General features: G+C 37.0%; 1 protein-coding gene across 6 annotated transcripts in view; it reads right to left on the reverse strand.

The window, feature by feature from the left end:
* SEMA5A (semaphorin 5A) overlaps positions 1-24,435 on the reverse strand; it is a 313,513-nt gene that overhangs the window by 12,595 nt on the left and 276,483 nt on the right. For all 6 annotated transcript variants that reach the window (XM_048939888.1, XM_048939884.1, XM_048939886.1 and 3 more), the window contains 3 exons: positions 19,517-19,742; positions 13,320-13,538; positions 4,706-4,876 (listed from right to left, as the gene is read on the reverse strand). In XM_048939888.1, the coding sequence (XP_048795845.1) occupies positions 4,706-4,876; positions 13,320-13,538; positions 19,517-19,742 (616 nt within the window). The remainder of the gene's footprint in view (positions 1-4,705; positions 4,877-13,319; positions 13,539-19,516; positions 19,743-24,435) is intronic.

Consider the following 24,435-nt stretch of genomic DNA (forward strand, 5'->3'; position numbering starts at 1 on the left):
TAAAACTGTCACCTAAGTATTATGGTTTTAACTTCTGCCACTGTCTTTGTGTGTGGAACGGAGAAGCCTTAAGGATTCTGCAGTGACCCCAGAGGAGGGACTGAAAGAGTTATTCTTGTGGAGCCTATTTCAGTCTTCAGGGTGGATGATGACTGCCTTTTTGTGTACCTCACAAGTAGCAATGATAAGTACAGAGGTATATATTCCAGGTCTGAAAAGGTTGTTTACTTAAATGGCAAAATAGAAGTACCTTGTTTTTTTTTTCTTTGTTTGTTTTTTTTTTCTTTGTTTTGATTTCAGGATCATTTCCTTGCTGTAGACAGAAGAGATCTCATAAATTATTTGCAGCCTCAGCTTTGCGTAAAAGTCATAAGAATGGAAAAGAAAAGGCGGACTGAAGAGGTGTGTAATCTGAAGCTGATTTTCACCTCTAACATGGCAAGGTTTACTCAGTTGTCTTGTCTTCTTCCTACAGTTTTGGCTGGCATTTGCAACAAGGTTAAATCCAAGTAGTTCCTAAAAGATCTCTGGGTAAAGAAGCCAGCCCAGGATGATGAGGCCACCAGTCCATGAAATCATAAATCTCTCCTATGCATAACTACACCATTACTTCTAAATGCTCAATTCTTTATCCATTATTTGCATGTGTGAGTTAGAAGTTCAAGAACAGAAAATATTTTCCGTTCTTACAGCATCTGTGAATACTTTACATATAAAATACTGCTTTATTCAATACATTACAGACATCCTTGCAACTGATTACACATAGAGACAAGCAGCCTATAAAACAGTAAGGATCAATAGTACAGCACTTCCACTCATATTTGTGCGACTGCATTTAGATAAATTAAAAGAAAAAGAAAATGTGGTGATACAGCTTTCAAAATGAAGCATGAGAAAACAATTCATTTTGCAGACACAAAACTGCTATGTTTTTACTGCCCACTTGTATATTTTCAGTCAGATTTGCAATTAACCTTCCATATCCTTAAAAAAATCTTTGGTATCAAGGTTCAGAAAATCTCAATTTTCTGCTAGTTTTCTTTTGCCAAAAAAATCCTATTTCAAATGCCAATAAATCTTTTCTTTTTTCATAACCTAAGAAACATTATAAATAATTTCCATATACATTTCTGCGTGGGTTGGTGGTTTCTAGACACTAAGTAGCATTATACTAAACATGTCACTCAAGCAGCAAATGCTATCAAAGGTATTACCAGATCTGCTCTAGCAGCAATTACTGGCCTTATGATCTTCACCACAGCAAAATGGCTGTGCAGGAATGCAGGAGTCTGCCCAAACTTGACAAGGGGTGTAGCACTGGGGTCATTTGTGTACCAATATGAAATAAGAACAGTAAAAAAATTGTGAAATGTACAGTATGCACATGAGGCAAGGGCCATTCCCTCATATAATTGCTTTCAAAATCTATGGCAAATTTTCAGTGAGACTGAAATAAAGTAGTAAGAATCACAGTAATTTGAGATATATGCTTTGAACTCCGAAATTTTACTGCTTTATAAAAATTTTCACTTTCCTGAACCAAACTGAAACCAACGTCCTTCACCCACTATCTATTCCAAATCTTGAGTAACAGTCAGTCAAAAACAAGATGAAGAGATTATTTATAAACATTTGAAAACTGTCATTTCTAGAAAAATGTCACTAGAAAATAAATGCAAGAGAAATAGCTACAATAATAGCACAATGAACACTCTAGTTATGACCTTTAAAAGATGCCTTAAGGATCCCAATACAAATATATGATATTTGTCTTGAAAAATAAAATAATCAACTGCTTTCTGTGTATTTTTTAAAACCCAATAGAGCGTTGCACTTTCTTTAAGTTTGACGAAGTATGCATTTCTATTCAACTTCAGGACATGCAGTGCCTGGGAAAGGAAATCAACTGAAAGTGTGGTTCAGCACAGGTAATAAGATCTATACATTCATATTCATGGGGCTTGTGCCTTCAGTTATACAACCTCATCGTATAAGTCAAAAATGTTGCCATGAAATCTAGGAGTCGTCAGTAAACCAAAGATAGAACCTGGCACTGACGCCAGTTCCTTGAAGCTATTTATCTCCTTTTACTATTGCCTATAATCCATTAATCAACAGTAAATGAAAACAAACTCTCCTACTGTGTTTTCACTCTTTATCTGCTCTTCTGCAATTTTACTCTCTTCTTCTGACTTACGTTTCACTAAAAATTCAGGTTCCTTTAGTATAGTTCAAAAAGCAGAGTTAAGGAAAAGGTCATGATCCATAATATTATACAACCACCAGGAGTGCTGAGACATTTCATTTACCAGGTACTTTGCAGTGATCTAAAAATATGAAGTCTCTGCCCCTTAACATCCAAAGATGAAGTATTTATTTTACAAAGAGCATTAAAGCTTGCTTTCCATTTTATACAAAAAAAAGTCTTAAACAAAGGTTAATATAAAGCATTATGTACTTGAAAGACCTTGTAATATGCATGCTATTGAATATGCAATCTCAGCAATCTGATTGATGTGAACATTTAGTATTATAACAAAGGCACTTATTTAGGATAGTGCTATTAGAAGTCTCCCAATCGGTTGCAAGAACCACTTCAAATATTACAATATTTTAGCTCATTCAGAACCAGAAGATGATAATTAAAATTGTAATTCTTGTGTAATTTTCAAACAAGGAAGGAAGAGGTAGTCTCATGTAGGCCATATTCTATTATTATATTATTTAGAATCATAGAATCCTTAGAGTTGGAAGGGACTTCTGGGGGCCATCTAGTCTAAATCCCCAGCAGTGAACAGGGACAACTACAGCTGGATCAGGTTGCCCAGGGCCTGATCTATCCTTGCCTTGAAGGTCTTCAGGGATAGGGCATCAACCACACTAAGTAACCTGTTTCAGTGCCTCACTACCCTCACTATAAAAGATTTTTTCCTTATAGATATAAGGAACTTAAACCCACCTTCTCTGAGCTTGAAGCCATTTCCCCTTGTTCTATCACCACAGAGTCTCTCCCCTTCTTTCCTCTAGCTCCTTTTTAGATTCTGAAAGGCCACTATCAGGGCACCTTGCAGCCTTCTCTTCTCCAGCTGAACAGCCTCAGCTTTCTCTGCCTGTCCTCATAGGAGAGGTGTTCCATTCCATGGATCATTTTCGTGGTTCTTCTCTGACATGCTCCAACAGATCTGTATCTCTCCTGCACTCCAAATCTGGACGCAGTACTCCAGATGAGGTGTCACCAGCGCAGAGTAGAGGGGCAGGATCACCTCCCTCACCCTGCTGGCCACATCTTTTGATGCAGCCCAGGATACGGTTGGCTTTTTGAGCTGTGAGAGCACATTTCTGGCTCATGTTCAGCTTCCCATTCACCAGTACCCTCAGGTCTCTTTTGGCAGGAGCTGCTCTCAATCCTTTAATCCCCCAATTTGTATTGGTAATGAGGGCTGCCTCACCCCAGGAGCAAGACCTTGCACTTGGATTTGTTGAACCTCATGAGGTTTACTGGTCCACTGCTCAAGCCTGTCTAGATCCCTCTAAATGGCATCTGCTCCCTCAGCTGTGTCAACCACACCCACATCTTGGGGTAATCAGCTGTGGGAAACTTATTGAGGGTGCACTTGACCTCACTGTCAATGTCACTGCTGAAGATATTAGAGTATTGGGAGTATTGGCCCCAGCACTGACCTCTGAGGAGCACCACTTATCACCAATCTCTATCTAGACACTGAGCCATTAACCACCTCTCTCCGGACTCAATCCTGTGGCCAGTTCTCTGTCCTTCAAACAGTCTACCCACCAAATCCATATCTTTCCAATTTGGAGAGAAGGACACTGTGGGATACCATGTCAAAGGCCTTACTGAAGTCAAGACAGATGACATTAGTGGCTCTTCCCTTGTCCACTATTGCAGTGACACCATCATAAAAGGCCACCATGTTGGTCAAATACAATTTGCTCTTGGTGAAGCTATACTGGTTCTCCCCTGTCACCTCCCTGTCTTCCATGCGCCTTAGCATAGCTTCCAGGAGGATCTATTCTATGATCTTCTCCAGCACAGAGGTGAGACTGACAGGTCGGTAGCCACCAGGCTCATCTCTTTTACCCTTTTTAAAAATGGGTATGATGTTTCCTTTTTTTCCAGTCATCAGAGATTTCACCTAATTGCTAAGACTTTTGAAATACCATAGAGTCTCTTGGTAACCACATCAGCCAATTTTCTTAGGACTCCGGGATGCATCTTATTGGGACCCATAGACTTGTGGATGTTCAGTTTCCTCCAGTGGTCAAGAGCCTGATTTTCGCTTAAAGTGGGAGGGATGTTGATTTCCCAATCCCCTCCTATCAAACCAAATGTCTGAGGGCTGTGCAGTGAGCAGTTATCAGAGAAGATGGAGACAAAAAAGAGTTAAGTACCTCAGCATTCTCCTCATCAGTTGTTACCAGCCTGCTTGTGTCACTCAATAGGAGGGATATGCTTTCCTGGACGTTTCTTTTCTGATTGAGGTACTTTTAGAAGCCTTTCATGTTCTTCTTGGCACACCTACATTTAATTTACTGTGAACATAGCATGTAAAAGCTGACTGTGCACTTAATAAAGGAGAGAAAAGATTTGCTCCTAAATAATAGATCAAGGAACAATATGTTGCTCAACTATAAGTGATGTGCTCTGTGGCATACATAAGCTGCATGTGCTTATTTGCTGTACCTGGACACGGCTGTGTGTTGCAGAGGGCTTCTTCAGTGTGCAGGCCAAGACAAATATCTCCTCCGTATGCTGGTGCAGGATTGGTGCAGGAGCGGGTTCTCATGTAATGTCCTCCTCCACACGTTGCTGAGCACTTTGACCAAGATGACCAGCAAGACCAGCCTCCATCCACTGCAAAGACACAAAATATGATATTATGCAATATTATTATTATATTATATAATCCAGTCTGTCCTTTTCATGTTTTGTGAATCTAATTTCTAGCTAATGAATTAGTGGACATTTTTAGTTCCTACTGAATGTAAGCCAATGAAGTGAATCCATATCGTATCATGATACCATATCACAAAATGACTAAATTCACATATTTAAAAATCCAGTAGTATATTGGGAAGTCTAACGTTATTACTCATTCACTTAATATGCCTTCAGAGAGTAGCATAATAGTTCTAAGGTAAAACTAATTTCATTTTTTCCTTCAAAAAAGAAGACTGCAGAATCCAGATTTTCTTTCATAACCCAAGTAAGACTTGTTTAGCTGTACAATCCATTTCAGTTGATCAAACAGTTTTAGGGTTTGATGGGCCGCTACAGTATAGCTCTAGCACAGATAGCAGTGGCAGAATGATGCCAGTAGTTTCAAAAAGCAACAGAAGAATGTCAAAAAGGAGTTGCTGCTTTAAATTTCAAAGACATGTTTTTGGAAACATTTTAAAATTAATAAAATCCATTAATATTTACTGATTTAGATATATCAAATTCTTCTTCATCTACAGACACAGTTTTCAAAAGGTTAGGCTGGATATCATAGAAGCCCCATTGTTTTCTGAGAAGACAACTTTCAAAACATGGTCACTGGACAAGTCTTAATTAAAGTTGACCTAATTGCCTTCACCAAACTTTGTCCAGCCACTGTCCTTAAAGCTGTTGTTCCAGGATGTATTTCTGTTACTTATAGCCCTATTTGGCCCATTTGCCAAAGTCTTTCTATCTGTAGTCGCATGACAAAGTCACACATACATTTTCCTTTGCAAATAGCGTCAGTATTTTCTTTACCTCTCTTTTAATTTTTGGAAAAAAGAAGAAAAATAAACTTCCAAAATATTCACATCTTGCAAAAATGAATTTCTTTTCAAACTACTATAAGAAGGTTTACATTTGCCTTCTTATTATTAAGTAAGGAATTTATTTGACATGTCTCCACCCAATCACAGGAAACACACTGTGCGTAATTTAACTGACATAAATAGAAGAAACCTTATGTGTAGCAATGGCAATTTACAAGTAAAGTATTTTTTATTACAGGACCCTGAAGTGCACATAGCATTTGCATTTGTTTCCTTCCATCACTCAGAGCAGCAGTTGGCATTTTACCAAAGGAGAGAAAAATTTAATATTGACTGCTTTTAAGGATACAAAGTAAGCACACATTTTTTGTTCACAATTTTTGCAGTGTACTCATTTAGGACATTCCTGGTAAGACTTGATTTTGTGCTTCATTGAAAGATTGCTACTAGAGTCTCCAAGACACTTATAAAACATTTCGCAGGGACTAGTTTTTATTCTTTCCATCCAGTTAATCAAAGAGCTTTTTAAGGATTAAAATCATTTTCACTTGTTTATTGAAAAGCTATTTCATAATTATCTTCTACAAGCACAGAGGAAGTTCCAAATCTAATCTTAAGATACAGAGAGTGTAAAATGTTAAAAAAAAGACTCAGTTTGATTGCACTGTATACCAGAAATGCAGCTGGTGAGTCAGACACAATGATTTCCAAGCAAAGACTGCAAAATAGACTAAAACGAGCTAGGAGAATGTAGTCATTTTGATATTGAAACATATATGTGCATTTGTGAACTTAAGTTCAGATACAGCAAACCCTCAGGTTTTCATGTGCTAATCAAACTAATTCACTAGTGCATACCTAAGACTGTTAGCATCCTAACCCTGTAAACAAAGTTGTTGAATATAAATCACTTTATTCTCTCAATCAATCAAGAAAGGAAAGAGATGGCACTCTCTCTGTGAGTAAAAGTAAAAACTCTTGCAAGTAATGTATCTAGTCTCTGGCTGGTCAGACTGGATTTGGGAAATCTGGGGCTGTAATGCAGAGAGCATTATTTTTATTATTAAGGAATTCAATTACTGCTACATTTTTTCTTCCAGGATATTTTCATAAGCCAAATAATCTAGCTATAGAGATGTATGAGAGAGTTTTAAGCTACCTATAATATATAAATACCACATCTCAGTAGAGTGCCTCACTTATTTTCTCACTCATATATCTTTTTTCGCCTGTGATAACTCTGGTAATGTGGTATTATGCAAGCTCATCCTAACCAAGCTGCAGGTTATTAGTCCTCAGTGCTGTTGAAATATACCGTGCAATTGTTTAACAATTTCAAGACAAGACATGATATCTTTTAATCAGAACTTGCCCTCTTTTCTTTTTTTTTTTTTTTAAATAATGCCAAATAAAAGAAGAAGCTGTTATCCAGCAACTCATTTCATAAGATATCAAGCTTTATCTTTCCAGATATTCCTTCTTTTATTCTTTTTTTTTTTTTTAATTTTGAAACTTAAAATGATCCTCTACTAGCTCAAATAAACAACCAGATGGATTCCCACTGCACTGTATAGACCTTTATGAAATCAAATGTCAGACACAAGTTGCCTACATAGGAGATAAACTGTCTGCAAACATTTCCTATCTTGTCCAGTATAATAGAGGCAGTGATCCCCAACATTTTCTACATAATTTTCAAGAGCAAGAATGAAAATTACAAAACGTGCATGCATTTGAAACTGCTGTCTGTTGTCTATCCGTAGGTGAACAACAATAAAGATACTGATGTGACATCCAGGAATGTCACCACACTCCACAGCTATGGTGGTCCAGCTACACCACAAGCCTCAGGATGTAACGGGAGAAGCAAGACTGAGGAAGATGGAAAAGAGCAGACACAATATAGCAGAGAATGTTAATCATGGTTAAGCTGGACAGTGTAATTACAACTGCTTTTCTTAGCAACTACTTACTGACAGTTTACCCTCCTAAATTTCTAAGCCTTTCAAGGACTATCATAACTACCTCTTTTGTTTGTCTTCAGGACTTGTCTTTCTCAGCAACAGAGGATGATAAAGCATCATCATTGCTAAATAAGATCAAAGGGATGGGTATTTAGTTCTTCAGTTTTTACAAGACTTAAATAGAGTTCTGTGGTCTCTTTCATCTTTTGTTAAAGTCGCTTAGCAACACAGCACCATTTGGTTTTTTTTTTCCCCTTTTGTCATGGAGTCTTTAATGTTATTTTTGCTTCTTATAGGAGGAAAAATACACAGCTGCAAGGAAAGTTCCAGCCACTGCAGTCACTACACACACTTACAAAGCAGATTGTGGAGCTGTTGGACTAAAGAAAGTAGTTAAAGAAGTTCCACAATAAAAGACACAAACTGTCTGCATTTCCTGACAATTACTGAGGTTGGTCCCTCTTAGAAATAGGCCTCTTCAGCTAGCAGGGAGCTCTAAACAATGTTGTTTCTTCCTTTAAGTAAGAACTTTTTTTCCTACTGACTGTGTCGTGGTTAATAAATATTTCTTCACTATAATGAAAAGAAGTCGGGGGAAGAGGTTGTTCCAGGGAAAAACAGTGTATAGAAACATGACCTCTTGGGGACATGATAAAAAATTCACATTACTGGAGAATTTCCAAGAGACTATTAAACTGGATATCCTGCTATGCACTCGGGTTTTATAAGAATGACAAAGGAAGTGGAGATGACACAATGGCCTCATCTTCTTTCAAGAGAGCACAAATAGGATTGCAGCCTTGTTCGTATACTGTCTGGTTTAATTTCAAATTTAAATAGCCAATAACATTATTCTTTAGGGTTTGTGGTTAAGGTTTATAATGTTTTATGTTCATCTTTTTGAAAGCACAACAAAAGAGAATAAATAAAGCTGAGAAAGGTCAATCTTTTCTATGAAGGAATATAAATATAAGCGCAGTACTTTCCACTGAAATGCAAGTGATCTGTTTCACAACAGCTGAGTGAAAAATAAATATAGGGACACTGGCTGGTGTGCAGTTAACAGACCTAACAGAGTACTGCTCCCATCCAGGCACCCAGAGATCATCCCATTCCATATCACTTAGTCTTTTTCCTGTGAGATACAGCTGCGTGTGTTTTACTGTGGAAAAGAGAAATTCTGACATCAAAGTTTGCAAAGACAAAGTCTTGATTCTGCGATGCTAGTTACCTTTCATTCATAAAAGCAGAGCTAGATGAAACAGTCTTTTTAATGCAGGGCAAAACACAGAAGACAAACTAATGCTTTTAGGAAAGGCATAACAACAACAAAACCCAAGGATCAAATTGGGTTTAAGCCTGCAGCTGAGACTTGTAGGTTAGAAGAACTGTGGTTGCTTCCAAACAGCAGTTCTCTCCACACTGGAAACAGAAGCTTAGAGAGATCAGAGTGTATGGAAAGATAGGCATTAGCAGCCTGAGAGACAAGCTTTATTGCCACAGGACTAATTTTTTTCCTGTGGTTTAGGAATTTACTGTGGTGCACTTTTGCCTGTTTCTTTAAATAAGCCTTTGTTTCCTCATGGCCTATTTGTAGGTTTAAAAAAGGGAAAAAATAATTAAAGCAATAAAGAAGAAAAAAGCAGTGATCAATAATTGGCTAGGGGATGCATATGTACCTTAGGTGGTATTTCAGGAAGTCATATATGTATGAAACTATTTTATTAGCACATTTACAGATGCATGAATTACATGAATGCTTGCAGTTAATTTATTCAGTAATTCTCAAACAGAACATCATCTCTAAAACAAACTAAAACTGCTGTGATAACAAAGGTAAACTGATGAAATCCCAAATTACTGGCAAGGAGGTCAGAGTTCCAAATCACAGACAATAAACATCCTTTTCCTTGATCCACCAATATGATTTCAGTAGTAGAGGGAATAAAACTCCCTCAAAGAGCTCAGATGGCATGTCTTTAGCCTCCTTATTAATGGCACTTTGGTCTCTCTGTGCAAAAGAAGGAAAGAGAAGGCAGCAAGAAGCAAAGAAAAACAACGATGAAGAAAAAAATTATTTTTTCCTACAATAATAAGTGGACAGATATGTAATGTTGTGAGCTACACAAAGACAAAATGTCTTACATTAGTTATTATTTCCAGGAAAATATGTAATTTAGTTAATAAATTCCTGTAATGTTTGTAAATCTGCTGAATTTACCATGTAAAAAATGTTCTTCGTCACCCACTTCTCTTCATGATGTGAATATCTTACAAACAGTGAAGATTAACAAAAGCTTAATATGCGTGAGTATAGTTCCCTTCTTTCTATAGTGACCACATATCAGTAATAAAAAGAAAGCAGAAATACATTCACGGTTTCTTTCTATAGTTATTGAGACTGTTCTTTGCTTGCCAGCTCAACTCGATTCAGCGTATCTCTGAGCCCTAAAAAAGGAGATGAGGCACAGGGCCAAAACACAATTTGCTAGTGCAAGTTTTCCTGCCTCTCAAAACTGGCTGCTTGGAAACTAAGTAGTAGAAATAGGCCTTACTATACACTAACTTACAGATTATTTCCACAGCTTATTTCAGACCAATCTAGTTAGTTGAAGCCAAAATTGTATGAGGGAACATTCTAAAACTTGCACAATGTAGACAAATTGTATTCCTGGGCTTGGGTACAATTAATTTCTGGTAAATTTCTGGCACTATTCAATTTACCATTATATATTTAGCCTTTGAGTACAATCAACAAAAACTGATCTGCCCAGTAACTCCTAACAATCCACATTTCAGCACGTATCATTTCCCTGGCTACAAACTGGGAGAAACTTATTAGTAGTTTCTTTCTCCCCTCAAGAACAATTTAGGAGTGAGTTGAGTTGCTGAAGGCAGCTTCTAGTTGGCTTCAGTATTTTTTTTTTTTTAGAGTTATAGGATCCTGTTGCACATCTAATAATAAATTGTTGGCTATTATTATGTATATTTAAAATTGTGCTACAGGACACTTAACTAGACAAGAGAGCCCTGTGCACTTTGTTATTGCTCCATGGGCTTTTTCATTGTGTTAGTCCTCCAGAATGTCATTGAGCCAACTTAAATTATTTAGGTGCATGAAGTCCTATTAAGCAGGACTTAAACATTATTCAGTATACCTTTCTATCACTCATCTTTTTCATCAATTCTCATTTTAAGCATTTCATCCTGTCTGTAATAAGCAAAATAGGTAGAAAAATAGAACCTAAGCCAGAATTTACAGGAATGCTTCTTTTTGACAGCCCATTCACTCCTTCCTACTATCTTATATATTTCTGAGCAGTTAATGACTGGATTATAAATAAATAAATGGGTTCTATTAAGGAACACATGAAGTGGTCCTTACCTTGAAGGAACTCAAGTTCCTTTCAAAGTATCAAATTCTTCTGTATTGCACTTTAATTTCTATTAGTATGGCCAGTTCTGTTGCATCATGGTCAGAACAAAATTCCCTCATGTTCCTTTTCCTTTCTGTCTGCATCTCTTTACTACACAGACAAGACTGAATCATGCAGAGTTCTTATTTTATTCCTCTGTGACAAGAGAGGCACGACATATCTACTCTCACTCAGTCCCTGCATCTCTAGCTATAGCCTACTGAAAGTGAGAAATTAATACCATGATGAGATCTGAATCCACATCTATCTTTCCCATGATCATCAGCAAGGACTGTATGATCAAAGCCTAAAAAGAATGTTTTAGAAACTTGCATAGATAGCTTGGGTAAGAATACTTTATATATTAGTCCTGAATACAGGCATCCGGGAAATAAAAACTAGTCACCTAGGGGAATGGTTAATAAGTTAAAAAGAGATCCACCAACAAGTTTTTCTGCTGCCTGATTTCTTCTGTGCCCCTTCTGTGGAGTCTGCCAGGTTTGTATGCACAGGCTGGATGAAAGGCTCTTCACCTATGTATTGTTTATTTCTTGACTTGTTGAGGTTACATGATGTGCCATAGCAGATATTCATGTTTACCAGAATTTATTTTTATCAATACAGTTTTCCAATTAAAAAAATAACCTTCTACAAATTAATAAAAAATATGAGTTATGAACAAGCCTTATTCAGCAATCATTTTTTTTCTTCCAAGTCATCTGGAAAAATTACGTCTGCCACTTAGAATGTTTTGCCTTCATATTTATCTGAGATCTAACTGAGGCCCTTATATTTCTTTTTAATTATAGATAACAACTTCATTGCTGAGGACCTTCATGATTCCTTGCAGGCTATCATATATCTAAATACTTCATTCAAGCTGTGCATTTTTTGTTCAAATCTTCTTTGCACTAAAAGTACAAATGAAATTTGTCTCTGAAGAAATAAACTAAATACAAGGACATCCCTTCTTCCTTCAGAAAGGCAGAGTTACACATAATTAATCAATTACAGATGTAGGAAAGTTTATTTCTAAATTTTTGTATTGATATAGGGGAAAACAAGACCTTCTCACTCATTATCCTTCTCTCTCTCTATAACTTTCTGTACCTTGAATTGCTTCCTCCTATTCAAATTACACTTTCTTATCTTCATATATTCTCAACTATGTTCTTCTTTCTTTTTTTTTTCCCCACAAAAGCCTTTGAATTTGGATGTCTGTTTTATGACAGTTGTGAGGTCACTAGAACCAAAATGCCTTTTTCTTTGTAAATCTCTGAGATACACAAATGATTTATAACTCCAAGTAGTTTCTTGAAAACATGTATTGCACTTGCAGTCCTTTTTACAGAATTATAAAAAAACTTCAGTGAAGGAGAATCTCAAAATTCCTTGAATAATCCAAGGCCTGATTGAGATACCAGCAATTATGGTGATCAGTGCTGAACTCTATTTGCTAGAGGCTCTATTCTCAAAAGCCAGCAATCTCAAAATTCTAGCAATCACTGTAATGAAAATGGTATTTTTGAATTTAAGACTATACCAGCATTCCCATAATGAATTTCTTCTCTTAAAAGATTACTTATTGAAATTATGTTCTTACGACCAAAGTCTCAAAAGTGAAAGATGACATAGCTGTTAATATTGTTAATGGTAAACTGACATTACTGGGGAATCTTACTCAAATCCACTTTAATATAACTACTTTTGGGGGTTCTATTGGGTATGAAGACATTACTGAGCAAACTTGTGAAAATCTCTTGCCAGAGGCAAATAAAAATAATTTCCTGAAAAGCAACAGAAGAAAAAGACTTCTCCACATGGAATTTATCCATCAATCATGTCTTAGATATGAATTCACCTTATTTAAAGATATTCCCGCATTGTAAAATACAGTGGGTTTTACTTTCATAGGCAGTTACCATGAATGTGCATCCTAAAATAGAACATAATCACTGAAATTTCCATGTAAACTTTTGGGAAGCTAAACTGGACTGAACTAATTATTTTCCTCAGAAATAAAATAGGCTTACAGATAAACTATTTGTGCCATAATTTACTTAAAACAAAACCTGATTTAACCATCTGAAACAAATAAACAACCAAAATCACGCCACGAAGAAAAGTTATATTTTCAAATACTTCTCTTGTTCTAGTTGACTCTTACCTGGACAAGGCAAAATGTTGCATTCCTGGTACTCTAGAGATGGACCAAGGCAAGGAAGGCCACCATACTTGGGCTCAGGATTGCTGCAGACCCGTTTGCGATTCCTTATACCCCTACTGCAGTCACGACTGCACTGAGACCATGCAGACCATGGTGACCAGGCACCATTAATGGTGTGAGCAGAATATCGTCCAGAACGCAAGAAATCTCCTGATAATCCTAATAAAGGTAGAAAAATAACACAGAATTAAAAGAGTAACTCATCTCAAACCATCTTATCTTTCTCACGTTTACTTGTATAACTAGGAATTTCTCATCCTTTAATCTTAAAAATCAACCCTAGGTTCATCTAGCTTAGATATTAGGAGGAAGTTTTTCACTCAGAGGGTGGTGATACATTAGAGCAGGTTACCCAAGGAGGTTGTGGATGTCCTGTCCCTGGATGCATTCAAGGCCAAGCAGGATATGGCTCTGGACAGTCTGGTCTAGTGGTTGGCAACCCTGCATGTAGCAGGGGGACTGAAACTAGATGATCTTTGAAGCCCTTTTCAACCCAGGCTATTCTGTGATTTTATGATTCAATGATCTCAAGAATTTCTTCCCCTGTAGAAATTTCATAATCACTTACTTGCACAGAACTGCAGTGAAGACCTGAATCCAGCTCCTAACTATTACTGCCTCTGTTTTAGAGCAACAGGCTGGCACAGAAGACAGAACTGAACTGCCTGTGGCAACCTACTGAGCTACACTGAGCTACTTCTGGTCTGACTGCTGAGCTTTGCCCACTTCCTCCACCCAGCCAGTCTCACTAGCATTTGCTGTACTAAGAGGTTCATGGGTCTTCTGGAAAGTAGAGCATGATCTCAGCCAGAAACAGAGATTTGAAACACTATACAGATATAAGTGGACAAAGACTAGTGAAACTGCTGCTCTGTGAAGAAAAACGTTTTGTCAGTTCACAAAACATTTTTTTCCCATGTGTTTTAATCCACATACAAACCATAGAAATTAACCTTTTGGAGACATACATGATAAAATACTTCCCAGTTAACATAATTGTCTGGAAAGTGGAAAACAAATTTTCTAAGATATTTTAATACTAAGAAAAGTCATTAGATTATATGGGATGGAAACAGAACTCCATTATTTATTAATAAAAGGGAATACACGGCATTGTATTCACAGGATATGACCAATATCACAGAATCACAGAATCACAGAATTGTAGGGGTTGGAAGGACCTCCAGAGATCATCAAGTATGCTTGGATATATCCCCAAATGAAAATGTTCTAATAAGGTGCAGTTAACTGTGGTGTTTTTGTCAATTGCAGGCTTGATCCTGCACAGAAAGAGACTCCTTCAGCTATACTCGGAACACTGGACTCACTCGAGCTGTAGAATTGTTGCTAAGCATCACCAATAAGCATCTCTGGGATTTTCTACTGTGCCAAAGCAGTTCATTTTCCCCATTGCTGGCAACAGTGGAGATTCTATGATCAGTGGACCACTAACTGATGCTTTTATTATTAGCACTTATTTCACAGAAGTGAAACAACTATGCCCCATTCCTACCAGTGCAAAAGGCATTACTAAGTTCTGCCCTGTAAAGTACACTCACAATCAGCTCAAAATGGATAAGTTTCGCATAGTCTTCTTCAACACTTGATAACAATTGGCAGTATTGGAATGATACATAAATATATGTAATAAGCAACTGTTGACATTAGTTAAAAAAACAACAACAACAACAACAACAAAAGATGAGCAATATAAAATGACTAAAAATGGATAAAACCTTTCAGTGATTATAGAGGGTAACAATTTCTCTCCTGCTGAGTCAGATTCTATTACACAAAGATATTAAAAGCAGCATTTCAGGAAACATGACACAGATTCAAATCCAAAATGAGAGCAAGTAGAGAGAAACAGTGCAGGAATAATGAATACAGGCCAGCTATCTATAAAAGATAAACAACCCCATCTCCATTAAAAAAAAATCAACAAAAAAAAAAACACAAAAACTTTGTATCACTGAAATGTCCAGACTAAACACACAATGAGCTGCGAGAAAAAAATGATAGTATTTTTTCAATATCAGGACTTCAAATGAGGGTTGTTGGGGTTTCAGCTATTACATTAACAGCAGCATAAACAATGGCAGAAGTGTTCTTATTCAGACTAGGTTGCCTGTTATTTTCTTCATAAAACACTGCAGCATGTACCACTTCATACCATTACTAGTATATTCTGAAGACATTTTCAGGGTAGATGTATATTTTTCATACCCACAGAGAATATGCAAATTTATTTGGCATTATTATATCAAATTTATTGCAATTTAAACTGGGAGGTGAGAGAGAGAGAGAGGGATCATCTACTCTGATGAAATTTAGCTCTGAAGTAGAAGAATATTCTAACAAATCTTTTCAGTATGTGATTTGGTCTGCAGTGAGTGTTACCATGTGTTTTCCTCTTTACAACACATTTTTCTACAGATTTACAGCAGTATATATAGTAACCATATAGGGGTTTTAGAACTTTCTCTTCTGACAGAAAATGCACACTAAAAATTACCTTTATGACACTAATGACATTAAAAATAACAAGATCAATTTAACTTCTGGAAATACTCCACTACATATTATTTGAATGACCTTATGACCTTCCACAATGGTGTTCCTAGGTTTGTAGATAAAGGGAGGGAGAACAGCAGATGCTAATTAACTTAAGTAAGAATTTTGACACTTTTCTCTATAGCATCCTCACAGACAAGTCTACAGAATATGGGCTTGATAAGTGGACAGTGATGTAGACTGAAAACTATCTGAACAGTCATGCTAATAGGTTCATGATCACCAGCACAAAGACTAGGTGGAAGCAAATCAGTAGTGTTGTATGCGAGGGCTCAATACCAGATTCAACTCTCTTTAACTTCTTTGGTGACCTGGACAATGGGCCAAAGGGCACACTCAGCAACTTTGCTAATGATACAAAACTGGGTGGAATGGCTGATACATCAGATGGTTGTACTGCACCTCCATTGGGCAGTGAGAAACCTCATGAAGTTCAACAAGGGGAAATGGAAAGTCTTGCATTGCACCAGTGCACCAGAAAGCACTGAAGCTGAACAGCTGGAAAGTAGCTCTGCAGAGAAAGGGCTGAGTGTGCTGGTGGGCAGCAAAAAGAGCCAGTAACGGGGTCTTGTGGCAAAGAGGGCCAACAGTAGCTAGGGCTGCATTAGGAAGAGAGTTGCCAGGTTAAAGAAGGTGATACTTCTCTACTCAGCACCCTAAAGAGAAGGTAACTTCTGTCCACTTTATCATGCACTTATCTTCAGATGGATCCCTCATTCTTCAGAGTTGCTAGCTGTATTTGCAGTCTAGAATGGAATCTACAGTTAGATGAAATAAATTCAATGTGGAAAAATCTAGTAATCTCATACCTTGTGAAATTTTTAACCCTAGAATAAATGCTTAAGTTTTCAATACTATTGATAGTGTTTTTGTACTGAGAACAAAACAAAACAACACAAAACTGTGCAGAGCATAAATTAGTATATTTAACAGATATTTAATATACTTCACAAGCACACAGTGAAACCTGAAGTGAGGCAATTTTTTAGACTGTTTTAATGCTGGACTGTACAGACATTTTCCTTAAGCCATGCAAATATGTGTGAAACTTCTAGTGGTTTATTTCTAATACCTGTCTGCCCTCTATGTGACAACTATATGAAACCCCAAAGGCAAAGAACAAACAGCATTTATTTCTTCTTAATCAAACTTGTCAGAAAAGCATGAATACAGGATGCAAATGCCATGCTTGGCTGATTTAGACAGAAGTCTTACAACATTCAGGAAGAGTCCATGGTATCCCTGGCAAGAAGTTCTACCCCTATGCTCACACTCCAAAGAAAATTTGCTTTGCTAGCATCTGATGGTGAAACATAATTCCATTTAATGTGGTATTTCTACAGTTATGCAGCAGGAGATTATAGGCAATAAGAAAAATTCTAATTAATGGCTCTCTGCACAGAACAGAGAACTCATCTTTGTAGAACAAAACTTTGGTAATAAGGTATGCAAGCATGCTGTGTATTAATCTTTCCACAGAAGCCAGCAAATTGGTACAGCTCAACTTAAAGATAACTAAAGCAGTGTTTAAAAGAATCTGGGATATGGTCATATCTGATGATGTTTCCTTGCTATCTTTCCAGATGTCGTGAAAGCATCTGCCAAAATTAATGGGCTCCCACTCCCATGGGATCCTTCTGTTCCTAAAGTGATAGCTGTTTTACAGAAATCTCATTCACATGTCTTCTTCCCATGAAATCAAGGATCAGTAGAGGGGCACTGTGTTGCCTCAGACCCAAACCTGGGAGCAGGGAAATGTCACTGGATTCTGTGCTTTAGAGGTAGTCAGTAAATTTTATCACAGTCATAATACATGTCCCCTGCAAATATTTCACTCCATACTGTTCTGATAATCAAAATCAGAAAGTGTCTAACCAAGCAGGTTCAAAATAAGATGTGGCTAAAGGAGCCATAATGCCATTCCTTTTCTCCAGAAGCATATTGGTTAATGTAGCCACTTTGAAAGTCAGATGGTTGGGTTTGATCTTTCATTACAGAACAATTAAAGATTCACTGGCTGAAAAAGTCAAAGAATGAGCATGAATTAATGATGAACTTGTGAGGGAGCTCATTAGGAAGAAAGGACAGATGTATTCTAGCTCCTGCCCTGATGACAACTCAATATTAAGTATTTAAATATTCAAAAGTATTAACATTAATCAGCAAAGAACCTTCTCTCTGATGATGTTACTGTGCAACAGGATCATTCCCTGCCATAGTTTTGGCTGGGATGGAGGGGATAGAGGTTTTTTTTTTTGTTTTGGTTTGCGTTTTTTTTTTTTTTTTTTTTTTTTTTTTTTTTGCAGAGGCTTGTAGGCTTGTATGGTGCTGTGTTTTGGATTTTTTTGATGAAAAAATACATTGATCCAAGGATTAATAATTTCCAAATGAATCAAAGCAGCAGCTGCAGCAAAATGCAAATAAGTGACAGTATCAGTACATTCAGGAGTCTGACATTCAGAAGTGAAAAAAATCTTCAAGCTAGTCAGGCTAAGAAGGCATTTGACCCCACACTTCTGGTTTCTTGTTCTCTGCCTGAAAGCTGTATTTAACAAAATGAAGGCTGTCTGAAAATATTACTGAGAATCAGAAAGCCAAAAGACTCAGCAACTATTCTGTTTGTGACCTCAGATAAAACAAATGCTTCCATTTGTAACTTTTTTTTCAGCTGAACCAGGTATTGCAGATACAAAAAGGCCACATATGTGGAAAGCAGATGTATTAACTATAATTTTAAATATCAATATTTCCTTCTGTAACTATAATATTTAGAAAGAAATGCTGACATATAATTATATAAGAAAATGAAATCAAAGACTGTCATTTAATGAAATACATTAATAAACCTACAGTGCCTGTTCAATTTCTATATATATGTAATTATTTATATAAATATATATACACAATATTTATTCTAAACTACATGCTGCTGGCAGACATAAAACAGTTCCAACTCAGAGGCAACTAGATTTGAAAAGAGTTTTGCAGGAGTTCAGTTTTCCATCTCAGATATAAAGGAACTTTAAACTGCTGGCAATAGCATAACATAAACTTTTAGAACAGAAATTATCCACTTCATAAATTCCTTATTATTTCTTATTTAGTTAAACACCTGTGAGAAGTCTAACACATTACTTTAGCAGCAGTGAGCAAAAAGTTCTTCTCAGCATTAATACTATTCATTCTAGGTAAACATTTATCAAATACTTATTAAATATTGCACAAACTCTTCCCCAGCAAAATGCCAGGGCACTATGAGGAAGTGAGAGAATACTCCAAGCATCAAGCTATCTTGTAATTACCCGTGGATTGCTGCAAAATATTAAAATAAACTAACAAATTTCATAGTCAGTGGTAAAACAAACTTGATTAGTATGAAAAATGAATCTGCATCTGGAAAAATACAAGCTACATTCACTGCTGTTGATACTGTGTCCTCCTTTTCATTATCAGTTCTGTTACACAAAACACCAGCCAGCAAAAACTCCTGCTTGGTGCTGAAAATGGAATAGCAGACACCTCACTAACATGAAGCACTGTGCAGCCACTCTATCTTTGCTTACCATCTGTCGAGCACCCGCTGGTGCCGTCGCTGGAACAATAACGCATTTCAATCCTTTGCCTTCCCACCTCCAGCAAATTTGGGTCAGGCAAGCGTGCTTTGCAGGTGTATCGGAATCGTTGTTCGTAGTGACCACCATTGTCTGAAATATTAACGGGAGTCCAAGGTGTCCAAGGAGTTGTCTTTTTTAACTCTGGACAGGCATTGGTGTTACAAGGTTGATATTCCTGAAAGAAAATGGTCATGAATTAGACATGACTTAAAAAAATAAAAATGATCTTGGAACAAATGAAAGTTAACTAACAAAAAAAGTCTCTGATGTTTTTGCACTGTATCTAATGGCAGTGTTCATCAACGGAATTTTAAATCAAATCTCAAAAAGGAAGTATTTTATTCTCTTTCCTCTGTATTTTGCCAATCACAGAATTACCCCGACAGAAGATAAAATATACCTGTACAAATTAGTTATGTAAGATCTCTGGCAAATCTATTAGATCTACAAAAACAGTAAGCTAAAAACTGAGAGTATCTGTTATAAACCAATTGCCCAAATAAGATGTAGCTGATATGTTAAAGCATTTAAGAGGAATTATCATCAATTGCAAGTAAAAAAAATCCAAACTGATAAATATGTAGTGTATATAAATAAGCAAACGACTATCCACATTGTGCATTACTTTCATATTACAAAGGAAAAATTGACAAAATGTGTCTCCCTTTGGTGCATATTTTATCCACAACTCCTAGCACTGCTAAACCTATCAGCAGAATAAAATTCTGTGTAAGCTGATGTGCACCAAAGGGAGCAGATCTTACATACGAAACAAACACAGTTTCTAATATTCTTGAACCTCATGACATACGCACTTTTAGGAGGTTCGTCAAAATCTGTTGCTTGAAAAGTAATGCCTCCTATTTATTTCCATGGAAATTACAACACAAACAGAGCATGATAACACTATTTGGTAGAGAAAATTCTCAGTTGGAAAACACTAGTTTTCAATGTAGTCACCATTCATTGCCAGCCTTTTTGCTGGCAATGAAGTAGAACCTGCCTGGCACACTCAAAGGTGGACCTCCTGTTTCACAGCTGCTATGGCAGCTGTTACTAGGAAAATGTTGCACACGCAGTCCACCTTTCATTGGTCTAAACAGACCAAAGTCAGATGATGCCAAATCTGGACTATATGGTGGGTGTGATAGGACAGGCCAGCCAAGATTGGCAGTGTGCTCCATGGTACCCAGACTAGTATGGGGCCAGGAGTTATGCTGCAAGAGAAAGGTTGTCTTCTTTTCTGGGCTGGCTCTGGAAGTTCGAGCCTTCAGCTTAGTCAGTGATGTGATGTAGTGGCTAGAGCTGATGTTTTGTCCAGGTTCCAGGAAATCCAGAAGGATCACTCTTTTCATATCCCAAAAGACAACACACATAACTTCACTCGCTAAAGGCTGAGCTTTTTCTTCTATGAGGAATTCACATGTCCTCACTCTATGGACTGCTGTTTTCGCTCCAGATGATAGTGGAGATACTATCATCTCATCACTAGCAATCACAGAATTGCTCATGTTGGAAATGATCTTCAAGATTATCAAGTTAACCCTCAGTGACAGGATCCAGGAAACTGTTATCTTCAGCCTCTTTATAGCTTCAACAGATCCTGAAAAACTTGCATATGGTGTTCATTCTGTTCCTGGGTGAGCATATGAGGGACTCAGTTGGCACAAACTTTGTGATATTCCAATGCTTCCACCACTGTTTCCAATGAATCAAAGCTAATATCCAGCACCAAACAGCCCCCTTGCTGTAAACCGCCAATTTGTACAGACAAGCTGATCGAGACACTTGATTACTTTTTGTGGTGTGACAGCTTTGCATGGCCATCCAGAACAAGGCTTATGTTTCATGTAGCTGTCACCACGGCTGAAATGTATCACTCATCACCTCACTGTGCTCACATCCACTGTTTGGTCTCCATAAATGTTCAGCAGGTGTCGATGGGTGCCATTTTTTCTGCATGGAGAAATTCAATGACAGGTCTTTGCTTCATCCGCGCTTCCACGTCATATGACAGTCTGTCAGACTCTCCCTCTGCTGTCATTTGTCACACAGCAACGAAATGCAATAGCATATTGGTCAGAAGGTTGAACTACTACCATACCACCAACATCCACCTCTGATGTTGTGAGCCAACATCATAGAACAGGAAGCAGTCCTACTCCATCCTATTTCAGAACAGTCCTCTTATGTTGATATTTCAGATTTAAAATAAAATTGTTTGCCTGAAAGTTTTTAATTTTTCCATCTATAATAGTTGGAATAAGAGTTACTCCTCAGAAACTCGTACCCCACTAAGGCAACAAGGCCTTGGAGCACTAAGCACAGCATTCAAGACTACCATGTTACGAGGCAAGGAGGACCTTTATTTTGCAACAACTTCATGGTTTCATAGTTTTGTAGTACTTCAGGCTAGAAAGCATTCTTAGATTTTCACCATTAAAAATCAGTTAAATATTCTAGCTTTTGTCCAAAATCATCTTCAGAATGCTTCTGTTCAATCCTTGAGGCTGTACAAAGTCTCTTCCCAGCTTAAGGCCTAGTGAATAATGTGTATTTAACATATCATGCGTGTTTTTGCCTTAATGCAACAACTGAGAACAGAACATGTATGACTGGTCTCCTAATAGCACGTGAACTGTAAAAAAGAAAACAACTAATAAAGCAAACAGATCCCAGAACAGCCAGTACCACCCAGCTTGCCATCCTAGCTGCCTATTCACCCCCATCAGCCATGTTACTGTGCAGATTTAGCAATGGCAACTTGCTCACTTTCTCTAATTTTTAAAGCTGTTTAGCACTGATGAGTCTATCACCTTCCCACATCAGCTGTTCCACTATTTAGTAAGCCTCAGAGATAACTCGCAAGTTAATTCAAGACTGCATTTTCCCCTTAATTAAAGGGAGAAAGAAACAGCAAAGGACAACATTAATTTTGCTCTGCCTTTATCTGCCTAATAATACTGAAAGTGTTCCTTTTCTTGTACCTACAAACATATTTTTCACACCAATGTACCTGTACATAATAAAGAACTGAAGTGAAATTCTTAAAGCTTTGTAAGGTTAAAACCCCAATCTGAGGTTCTGTGCAACCTTATGTCTCATTTTGGAGCTCTTTCCTTATACCTCTTAAGACCGGGCACCAAAACCTGAACTGTCACTCCAGAAGCAGTCTTATCAGGACAGTAAGTAGAGGCAGTAGCAAAACTGTTCCGTATGCGAGTCTGACTTTAATGCATACATTATTATATTAGAGCATTTTTTTTTTCCCACAGTGTTGTACAAAGAGCTTAAGTAGACCCAATTATCTTTGATAACCTGTCCTTCTCTAAATCACAGCTTTACAATTTCACATAGTTTCCTATCCTGCACAATAAGATGGTGTTTGGCAATACTAAAATATGTTTTATTACCTTCTGCAATTATCTAGCATGTTATATACTACCTCAAGAATCTTTGTTATGATCAAGCTTTACTGGAGATGTCTTATATCACTGTCTAGACTGATGATAAAAATGTTAAGTACTATTGACCCAAGAGATGATTCCAGACAGATCCTGCTAGAAAGATCCCTAGTCATTTATATCTGTCCATTAACACTAAATTTTTCAATTTGTCAGGGAGCCAGTTTTTACTTAGTTTAATATTTGCCATATATTTCAGTTTTCCTAATCAAAGTATCTCCTGTTGTGAAGGCAAATACCTTGGAAAAGTTCACTGACAACTTAGAAATGCTGTATTATGTTCAAATATCCTGAAATTCAAGCTTTTGATCTGGTACCACATAAGCAAGAACAATTCCATCAGTACAGTAGATTCTGCAAGGTTAGTTTCAATATAGCTATTTCATAGTGACCTAAAATTTTCAGTTTTTTTGTTTGCTGTTGATTTTTGTATTGTTACCTTTCAATCAAAAAATAAAGTTTATAGAAATGATTAAGTCTTTTTGAAATTGACACAGTGTAGACAGGTGAGCCATAAAAACAATGTGAAATAGGCAATAAACACCTCTCAATTAAAAATAATCAGTAGAGGACACAGTTCGTTTAGTGCCAACGTTCTGGATGTTGCCAGTGCATTTCTAGGTGCCCTCTGTACAGCCTCTTTTCTTAAAATTTTCAATAATTTTCTATTCTAACTTCTACGCACACCATGAGTTTGATTTTATTCATGTCCTTATGAAACCAGGCTAAATTCTTCCTATATTTGAACTTTTGCTCTTTAAATGAAAAACGGAATTGAGATGGAGCTTTCTATCTCTACCTGTATTACACATTATGAGAGGTTCTTCTTACAGGCTCTTATTCCTTTGATGCAAATAGTATGTCTATGTTGAAAACACTTCTTTTGTTCATCGCTGTTTTTCCTTTTCATCTGTTCACGCGAGAGACATGGCAGCTTAAATCAACATTAAAAGCCCATTCAAATACACTCAGCCCAACAGTTAATTTTTATGATATGTTTTAATACATAGCATTAATTCTCAAATATTCTTTTGGGACAACTGAACAGTCTATTAGTTAAAAATGCTTATAAATCTTTTGCTCTTTGTTCCATCTTGCCAAACTTCAGTTTTCCTGTTCCAAATATTCATTTCTTTTTTTCACAAGAGAAAACACTAATAGAAAAGAATGTTTCCAATTTACATGTTGAACGGCCACCAGGGACAAGATATGGCTGTAAGATAAAACAACCTGAGTCTATCAGCCTCCTCCCAACCTTTGAGCTTGTAACAGCACTGTTTATGTAAAGAAAAGGACAGCTTTCTCGTGAAATCAAAACAAAACTTAGAATGAATGTAGCAGCATTATAAAACTCAACAGAAAACCAGTTTCTGTTAACAGGGGGCCTTGTTCACACATAGAAAT

This window comes from Lagopus muta, chromosome 3 (genome assembly GCF_023343835.1).
Source record: "Lagopus muta isolate bLagMut1 chromosome 3, bLagMut1 primary, whole genome shotgun sequence".
NCBI classification, from domain to species: domain Eukaryota; kingdom Metazoa; phylum Chordata; class Aves; order Galliformes; family Phasianidae; genus Lagopus; species Lagopus muta.